Source organism: Notothenia coriiceps, unplaced genomic scaffold, assembly GCF_000735185.1.
Source record: "Notothenia coriiceps isolate Sejong01 unplaced genomic scaffold, NC01 NC01_scaffold00026378, whole genome shotgun sequence".
NCBI classification, from domain to species: Eukaryota; Metazoa; Chordata; class Actinopteri; order Perciformes; family Nototheniidae; genus Notothenia; species Notothenia coriiceps.
This window is the reverse complement of record NW_011359079.1, coordinates 290-10209: the sequence shown is the minus strand read 5'-3', so window position 1 is coordinate 10209 and position 9920 is coordinate 290. Positions and strand designations below refer to the sequence as shown.

Genomic DNA, 9920 nt, shown 5'->3' with positions numbered 1-9920 from the left:
GAAAGGCTCCCTAATGTCTTGATCAAAGCAGGAGGTTTTTTACATGCCCAGCCGAAACCAAGTTGTTTGTTCCCCCACCTCTAGCTTCTGAAATGTTGCCAATCTCGTGGTGGTGTGTGTGTGTGTGTGTGTGTGTGTGTGTGTGTGTGCAGAGCAGCGCAGAGAGAGAGAGAGAGGAGAGCAGGGGTCGGAACCTTTTTGGATATGAAGTTCGCTTTTAAAGAATTGTTATCACGGTGCCAACGATCAGAATTTAATAACGGGGGGGGGTTTGGAGGAGCTCTGTGGACGCTCGTCACTATCAAGCAGGAATGGCGGGGAAGCAGTGTTGTGGACGCTGTCAGCGCAACTAATCATGATGCCGAATTTATAAACACATTTAAATAATTGGTTTATGATAATAATGAATAACAATCTTAAGGGACGACTCGTCCTCTGTGATTTGCTCCAGAGCAACGGATGTTATTATTAGTCATGCAAGTGAAGGATGAAATCTTCTGCTCCCTTTAAAGAGAGCATTATTTTTTTTGATTTTCAAACCACTTTTATTCACAAGCCAAATAAGTCAAAGGCGACATCATTGGACACACATGTGCGAGTTCAGACACGGACTGCACATAGATCCTCGTTCTCGCCCCAAAACAAAGCATTTTTAAAGCACCCACGCATGGGCCTCAATTCTCCGCACATTTTTTTTAAGCAAAAGTAACGGTAGGTCCGCTTTTCAGGTCTTTGCTTTAACCTCGCTTGAAAATGCGAAAACTGCATCGGTAACCAATGTCCGCAACTTTATCCTCCTGCTGAGTAAAGGCCATGTGTAGCCTGCCCAACAAAAAAACTTCTAAAGCGTACTTTCCCGTTTTTGGGGCTTTCTGGACCTGTACCTTACAACCCAAAATGGACATTGTCCTTAGAAAAAACCACCATTAACGAAAATTTTTCCGCAAACATCTGATTGGAGCTAACTGGAAAACGCCAAGAATCGACCACATTATCGTAAGAGCATAAAATTGTTGTACACAGAAAAACCCGCAGCGTCAGACGCACTGTGGTGTTGATAGACTAAGACCAGAAACGCGATTTACATACCGCAGGCGTGGAGATCCTCCACTGGAGGTCCCCCTCTTAGTCGCGAGCTTGTAGAGCGCTCTCCACTCGGCGCTCTGACCTCAGTCGCCGATGGCTTCCACCGGTGTCACTCGTGCCTGGAGGTCTGCTCTGATTCGCCGCATCACCTTTGTGCAGCCAAATAATAAAATGTTTTGTTGGGCATTTGGCTAAATTTAAAATCGCATAACATTGTCCAACTTTACAGGACAAAAACCCGCGCCCCGCGTCCCGACACTGTAAAAACATTGCATCTCCGTGGAAAAGAGTCATTGTTTTGAGGCTTCAGTCCGTTACAGTGAGCAGCGATCAGCGCCAGCTCTGATTGGCTGAGCTGCTGTTTCCAGCTTCTGCAGCGGAGGCTGACCACCCGGACTGACCCTGAGGCTCAGAACTTGAGGCCAGGCCTCAGCGTTGCCAGACGGAGGCCACACACCTCCACACGCCTGGCCCAGCCGTGAGCGATCCTCTCCTCTGAGGTCTACTGTTGTAGGATTGAAGGCCCTACTCCACACACAAACGAGTCACGGACCACCTGGCTCTCTGAGGAGCCAGGAACAGGTGAGCCACAGCACTCTGGTCTCTCTCTTTTTGGAAGTAGGTTCCCCCATCTTGAAAGGAGACTCTCCATGAAAACCCGGAGGAGATTGTTTCAGGGTAAGTGCCTTTTAGGTCCCATTAGGACAGCGACTCAAGCCGACCCAGCCCAACCACAGCGTTGCCAATAGGGCCCGAGCTACGGGGTCATCCAGACCACGGTCAAGCAGGTTCCGTCAGGGAACCCTGGACCGAAACCGGAGCCCTGAAGTTAGGCCCCTCTTGCTTGCCAGGTGAGCCAGGCCATGTCGTCCCTCCTCCTTTGGCAGGAACAGGACGTCTGAGGGACCAGTGGCATGCGGTCACAGAAGAAGTCCACCATGAGGAGGGGCCTGCACCCTGGACAGCAGGTTTACGGGGTGGGGCGGTGGCATGCCAGCCGGCTGAGCCAGCATGGAGGGAAGCAGGTTGTTTAAAATAAGGATACGGCCTTGTAAAAAATAAAGTTTTGGGAAGGAATCCACTTCTTAACTGGCCTTCGCACTTTCTCTATAAGAGCCCGTCCCAGTTTTTCAAACAAAACGTGTCATCACCAAGATAAAATACCAGGTACTTTACCCCTGGCCCTTTTCAACCAGGCCCCCAGCGTAACACAAAGCTGTGAATACTTCCCTCTCCTACTTGCTAAGGCCTCACTTTTCCCCCAGCTGGACGTCGAGCAGATGAGATTTAGCAAAAAAGTTTGCTCACAGTTTTCAGTTTAAAACATTGATGTCATCTTGTTTTTTAACAAAGACCATTATGTCATCCGCATCGCAGACAATTTTAAAAACATCGCCTTACGCCGGGAAAAGAGAAACCCTGTACACTTTGACCTAACCGGTGCTAAAAAGGCGGCTCTATGGCCAGGAGTAAAGCATCCCGGGACAAGAGAAGCCCTGTCGGACTCCATCTCTTGAGCTCAAAAGGCAGCACACAAACTATGTTTATCTTCCAGTACACTCTCAATGTCCTGTACAGGACCTGGATCTTTGGGCTATGAGACCGAGCTGAACCAAAAAGCTTCCAGCGTCTGCCACAAGTACTGGTGTTCAACTCGTTCCAAAAGCCTTTTCTCGGTCTAGAAGAAATCAGACCAAGCTCCAAGCCCAATGAACGGAGAGGGTTCCAAACATCTCGAATTAGGAGCAATGGTTGTCAGTTATCAACCTGCTCTGGGTACACATATTCTGGTCTACGTGAATACACTGCTCCCATCACTTTTCTCAGCCTCGTCGCTAACAAACCTTTTTGTGAAAGCAGTTTGTAGTCAGTGGTACAAGAGTGAGACACGGGGGACGCCGTTCTTAATCTCCTGCAGGTCTCCGTTCTTAGGGGAGGATAGTGAGGCACACGCTGCTTCCTGCAACTCAGAGGCCAACCTCCCGTTACTTAAGACTGTCTCTGGAGCACACTCAGCAGGTCGGTTCACCTTATAACGGCCAGAGAGCCTATAGAAGCCTGTGGCGCGTTCTAATCAGAGCCTCCCCTCTATGCCTGCAGCCCTCCTGCAGCTTCCTGGGCAGAAGCTCCGCTCCACTCAGCAATGGTCCTCCTCAGGGAGTTAGGGAAGGGCCCTCATAAATGACTGGCCACCTCTAGCTCTGCCTGGAACTCTGTTCTGTAAAGCTCCTTTGTAAAATCCAAGCACACTGACGAATTGTCGGCAGATCCCTGAAGCAGCTTTGCCAGCATTTGGTCGCAGGAGTGCATCAGCCTCCTCTGACCATTCTTTACGTGTTATGACCAAAAAAACGTGAGCAGGAGCATCATTTTACGGTGTTTCTGGAAACCGGATCTGACCCAGGCATCCTGAGCAGACAAAACCCAGCGGTAGACAGACTGAGTTTTTAACTTTGAAAATTTTAACATCTCGGCTCTCCTGGTGAGTCTGCCAATCCCCTGGCTCCACCACTCTCTCTCCAGAGCTCTCATCTAGCCATATCCTTTGCTCGACATTGAAAGTTACTGTGGCCCCCGGCTGCTTGATCTTACCTTACCCCCCTGCCTCTACATCCACCACTGCTGAAGAGAATGTACTATCCGTTGGATAACGGTAGTTTTCCCAAAGAATTAAACACATTTTTAAATGGTGTCGGCCAACAGGAAGCCCATCAAAGGTGAAGCCCGAATCGGCCAGCATAACCCTCACGCCAGTGATTAGATTCAAAGCCTGCGGAGGTGGCTGCGAAGCAAGTGGTCAGCAGGATTCCCACTGGACTGATGGATCTCTTCGGGCTGACACCAATTTAAGTGCTGCGGAACTGTCCGACACCTCAGAGCACGCCTCAGCCTAGCAGACGGAACCACCAAAGCCTGGTTATACGCCTAAGGAGTGCGGACCGTCGGTTGTACTGCGTCTGGCGTGCGGAGTGGTTAGTGGCCTCCGAAGCGTGCACACTTTGAGCCAAGCTTTCTGTTAACCGTCTTATTACGGCCTCTATCGTAGAGGGCAGCAGCCATGCAGTATGACATGGGGATCAACCCTAATCTCCAGCGCAGGAGCGTCACTGTAGCGGTCGCCAGTCGAGAGTCTCACCTCGCCAGTGGAACAAATGCTCCTCGGCGCTGATGAGATCCGCAGCGTGCCAGAGGAATGCTGTGTTTAGTTTCTGAATGAGAGGCCAAAGCCGTCCTCTTCGCACACCTACTGGAGTCAAATATTGCGTGCGAGTCGGACATTTACCGAAGCGGAGTTGCCAGCATAGGGCGGTTGTGCTTCCCCTTTTCAAAAAAGGATTCAGCAGGGGTTTAGTTTTTGACCATGTGGTCCTGAGGATCAACCTCCAGCTCGACGCGTAAAGTTTGCAGTCTAGAGAGGGGTTCCCAACTTTTTCACCATGGCCCTCGCAAATGACTCTGTGGAATGTGCGACCCCTCAAACTTTGAATTGTACTTATCGCTGTATGCCGATCTGCGCCCCCTGCCCGATCAGTGTCCTCTGCATGTGCGTCATGTCTGCGATACTCAGCCAATACTGTGCGTGTACCTGAGCAACCCACATTTAGACACTTGACGACGTGCGTTGGGCCGCAGAGCTCAAAAGAAATGGATTTAACTTCTGTGTGCAGTTGCTAATACTGACATATTTTCTGGAATGTATGCGCAAAAATTATGCATATAGCTTTGCATATCATAAGTTAATTCTATGTCTCACTTATTCTGACAATATACTTAAACCCAAATAAAAGAACCAATAGATTTGTCGCATAATAGTTAAGTCACTTGGTCATATACAATAATACATGAATCTATCCGGTCTTTTTTGTGTCTTATTCTACAATTAAAATGCAAACATTCACTGTGTGATACTCTCCTATTCAGTTGCATATTGTCGTTGTACTGTTGGCGTCAGCTTCTCGCATAATAGTAGTACAGTCGGGCTAGGTCGCGTATGACAGCTGTGCCTGGTAACAGCGGTTACCCCCCCCCCACACACACACACATCACACGGCAACAGCGGTTTATTAGTTTAGTCTCAAAGAATGTCTGAAAATACTGTCACAAACTGGAATGAATGACAGTATTTCATCAGCAGGATGAAAGCGAAATTGGGAGCCCTACCTTGAGTGGCTATCTTGGTAACTTCGGACTCATGTGAATGAATATGGATCGCCCAGCGTGTATCGATATTAAAGGAGGCGCAGAGTGGAAGCGAGATTCACGAAGGCACTGTTTAAACCAATGCTACATAGTAAAGCGGATTGTCATTGTTGATAACAATCGTCAATGCATCTACAGAATGCTAAGCGGCTTGATTCGGAGATTAGTCTTTTTCATAAAGAACCACAACACACTTGCAAAGGCATTATACTTAAAGCCAATTGTTATTACAGACATTGTATGTTTAGGTACTAACTGGCAGTGTCATGCCTATTATTTGGAATGTGCACTTAAAAATAGACAAAGCAAACTTGAATAACTTGGCACATATGGCATTGGCGGTATAAACAGCTCATTAAGCAACTGGCATTAAGATGGCTGAGAAAATGCTTGTGCGGCCTGCAGTGTTAGCGGGAACGAGCAAGATGACTAAATACTAGGGTACCACTGTCAACCTATATGGGTGAACGCAGAATTGAACAAGATGGAATGTCCCAGTAACTGTGAGGCTGCAGCTGCTCGAAAAGCTTGGAAAGGCCAGTTGTTGCGTGCATATCATTTTGATGAAACCAAAACTGTAGCAGACATAGGGCTGTTGTCTGATTAGTTTATGTGCAATATATGATTGGGGTAGTTATCCTGGCTTGTTAGTCGCAATCAGTATGATCTGAACTAAAATTATGCATCTGAGAATCCTGCTATTTCTGCTTCAAGCTTGCGTATTCAGCTTTCACAGCGATTCAGCTTGGATTGGTGGCTCACTACGCAAGCTATTCCAGACCCTCTAGGTGACAATATCTAAACCGTCAATTCTGAAAATCGTAAGGAGATACAATCTGCAATGTCAGCAGAAACAGTGATGCATTTCGGTTGCACAGAGATTCTCTCGTTCATGGAGGGATATCGGACGAACACCGGAAGATTGAAGCGGACATTCTATGTCCGGTCAACCTCACCGTTATCAGGGGTGAGGACATTGTTTTACTGCAAGTGGATTCTTACCGTCTCATCCCCAGCTTTCTCCAGATTGGAGAATTTAGTTGCATGTTGCACAGACGGAGCTTGCCTCAATGATGGGAGGAAAATCCAAGGGAATTTAACAGTCCGCTTGCTTGACAAGAGCGATAAGTTCCACATTGCTACAAATTTCACTGTTTGTGAGTACATCGGCCGCGTGAGAGCCAGCGCCCTGGCCAGCAAGAAACTGTCAGAAGACGCTTGTCAGTGAAACACTTGCTCAACTGTTATTAATATAGTTCAGATTTCATCAAAGGTCGCCCCACCAAACAAGCGTCTATTCGCAGACTTGTGCGAGGATGAAGCGCCGCCAAACCCTCCTCCTGCACACGCGAGGTGCGCTGGGCTCTCCCGCGGCCGAGTGCTGGCACGCTTTGTAGAACTGAAGCAAAAATTGAAGAGTTTCTACAAACTCGTAAACCGCGCCACTGTCAGAGCAAGTGACTGAGTCATTCTGGATTAAAACAGCATACCTGGCCGACATCTTCAGTCTCTACAATGAAACAAAACAAGCGTCTGCAAGGTGTGGAGTCCAACATTCTCCAATGATGCGCATTTGTGCGCAAACTGTAGTACAGGGTCGGGAAAATGGGAGAGGGGGGAGCTGCAACAGTTTCCACTACTGCTGAAACAATCCCCAAAAACTGAATCCTGGTACGGTGCCTCGTGTCTGTACGTCGCGAGTTTCATCCGCCATATGAACGCACTGCAAACGAAAATGCAATTACGGTTCGCTGACATAGACGAGTATGTCTCCAAGGAATTGTGGGTTTTAGATCCCTTTAATGACCAAAGTTGAGGATGTGGATACCTGGGATTGCGAAGATGAGCTCACCGACATCCAAGCTGACTCGCTGTCAAAGAAATACTTCCAGGAAAAAGGATTTAAAAAGTTTTGGATTCTCAAAGGACCAAGCCTCGCTCCAAATGCTCACACTGGCATGCCACGACCAGGATTATACTCCCATTCAGTACGACATATCTATCAGAAACAGCCTTCAGCGCACTTGTTGCCATCAAAACAAAAGCACGCAACACACTGGACGTTCACAACGACTTTAGACTGGCTGTCACTCACATTACACCGGACATTCCATCACTGGCTGCGGGCGTGCAAGCTCAAGGTTCTCATTAATGAACCTACTTGAACCTCGTCTTCTCTCTGCTACCTGTTCCATGGCAGACAAGCATTTGATTTCCCTGCTTAATATGCCAGTTTTTCATTTTTGTTTTATACAGGCCTATGCAACCATATTCCCATTTATTTATTAGACATAGTATATTCTTTTGAAGTGTCCTGTTCTTCGACATTTGAAATAAATATGATGCATACATTTGCAAGTTAGTAGCTAATAAAAGCATACAAAGACAGAAATGTATCATTTTTTCTTTAATATAAATGTTTCTTCTGCGCGTAAAGTGTCGGTTTCAGTTGGATTATTTGTCACAGTTGCTCCGATCAGATCGGTCTCCTCCATTTTGTAGATTATTTACGATTTTTTAATCCTCATAAACACATCGCCAAAATCCGGCTTACTTTGAGCATGTGTATTAAACAGTTGAATCCCTTTGTGAATTGTTTCCACTTGCGCCGTCCTTTAATTTCTTGATACAGCGGGCATCCAAATGTATTAATCCTGAGTCCAATAACCAACAAAGTCACTCCAATAGTGCTCCTTAATTACGCTTTCATCCTCCTTTAATGAAATACTTCACATTCATCCAGTTTGTGACAGTAGTTGTAGCATTTTTGAGACTTTTAAACTTTAATTACCGCTGTTGCCGTGTGTGTGTGTGTGTGTGTGTGGGGGGGGGTAACCGCTGTTACCAGGCACGGCTGTCACTACCCGATCTGCCCCCCTGCCCGATCTGTACTGCGCATGTGCGTTTGGCAAAGCAGAAAAAGAACACAAAAAAACCGGGAGAGATGAGTTATTGTTATGACAACGTGATTTCACTATTATTTAACAACTCTTTTTATTGGGTTCTTTTATTTGGGGTTAAGTACATTGTCAGAATAAGTGAGACATAGATTTAACTTCTGTTAGACAGCTATATGCCATACATTTTTGCATACATTCACAGTAAATATTTATTCAGTATGATAACTGCCAAACAGAAGTTAAATCCATTTTCTTTTTGTGCTTTGCCAAACGCCACTGTGTCAAGTGTCTTAGTTGGGTTGCCGTACGGAGTTGTCCAGTATGGCAGACCATCTCGCACATGCACAGTACAGATCGGGCAGGGGGGCAGATCGGAAACAGCGATAATTAAAGTTTCAAAGTTTTGGGGGGTCGCAAATTCCAACAGGAGTCATTTGGGGGGGCCCTGGGTGAAAAAGGTTGGGAACCCCTGCTGTAGTGGATTAGATTGTGCTGTCAGTCAGTGTAGGTAAATAACACAGGAGGGCAGAGGGATCCCCCCCTCTCAGCCCTATCCGATAGTTCTCCCTTGGAACGTGCTTCCCTACTTCTCATCATGTGACAGGGTTACCATTATTAATTATTTTTTATCCCAATGTCTCTCTCCATGCATACTGGTTAGTGATGCTGCGTTTCGTTTCTTACCTGCAGCCTGCACTGGTTACCCGTTTTGATCTTGCATACCCGGGTGTGACCACAGCAAACTACATGGCAAGTTTTATTTAATTTAATTTTTAATTTTACCTCTGGGGAATCTCAATTGACTGTGTCTTTTGGTATTGTTTAAATCTCATATTTCTGCCCAGATGATTGTGGTCCCTTGGTGCTGCATGGACTTTGTTTGGTGTTGTCTTTAAACAATGGATTGTAGCAGCAATCTTTCCTTTTCTTGTGGGTTCTTCCCTACTCTTGTCATACACAAACTTTGTAAAATAACCCCACATGTGTTGTGACCCTTTTGCTTGCCAACAGATCCCCTGTGCTTGTTGTGGTGTTACTGTGGTGTAAGTGAATGTGTCTGTAAATGATCCCGTTTTACTTCCTGTTGAAGATCCAACTGCACTTGGGGTATGTGTTAAGGATACATTTATCTGATTCAGCCTCCACTCAGTTATGAAGCATATGATTCAAAGGCCGAGTTTATATTCAGTCAAAGTGACAGCATGCTCTACTGTTTTTATAACCCTGATGGTATTTTTGAATTGACTCAATAAATAGTCATTTTTTATTTGGTAAGGTGTAAGCGTACATAGAGTGCAGGCTCTGTGTAGTCAATGTAAGATTTTAGAACCAAAGGTAAGGAGAGGCCCATCACTTATTGTATTGAAATTAGTTTTTAAAGCACACACTGTGTTATTAAATGATAGTTCAGTTAAGCTCCACAGGTGATTGGAGTTGCACCGGCATTTTCGTTTGGAAGCTCTCAATTTGATTTAAATTAATTTTAAAAATGAGCTATGTTTTTTTCTTAAAATTGCTCAAAATAGATATTTGCATTTAGCAACTACATGCATATAAATTGATTTACATTAAAACATTGATATTTGAGTTACAGTGTAGCTTAGCACTGGGAGAAAGGTTTCTGCTCCAGTCCGTGTGCAGCTCACCACTGTGTGTGAGTGTAACACAACGTTGGTGCTCCTCTCCTCCTAAACGGCAGATTAACCTCTGTAGTAGTTTTCGCTGCAGGCCTGT

General features: G+C 46.0%; 1 protein-coding gene across 1 annotated transcript in view; it reads right to left on the bottom strand.

Moving 5' to 3' along the window:
* LOC104956800 (semaphorin-4B-like) overlaps window positions 1-2026 on the bottom strand; it is a 17702-nt gene extending 15676 nt beyond the window's left edge. The window contains exons 1-2 of the mRNA XM_010784342.1: window positions 1935-2026; window positions 1488-1611 (exon numbers count right to left, since the gene is read on the bottom strand). Of these exons, the coding sequence (XP_010782644.1) occupies window positions 1488-1611; window positions 1935-2026 (216 nt within the window). The remainder of the gene's footprint in view (window positions 1-1487; window positions 1612-1934) is intronic.
* Between the last annotated feature and the right edge of the window lie 7894 nt (window positions 2027-9920).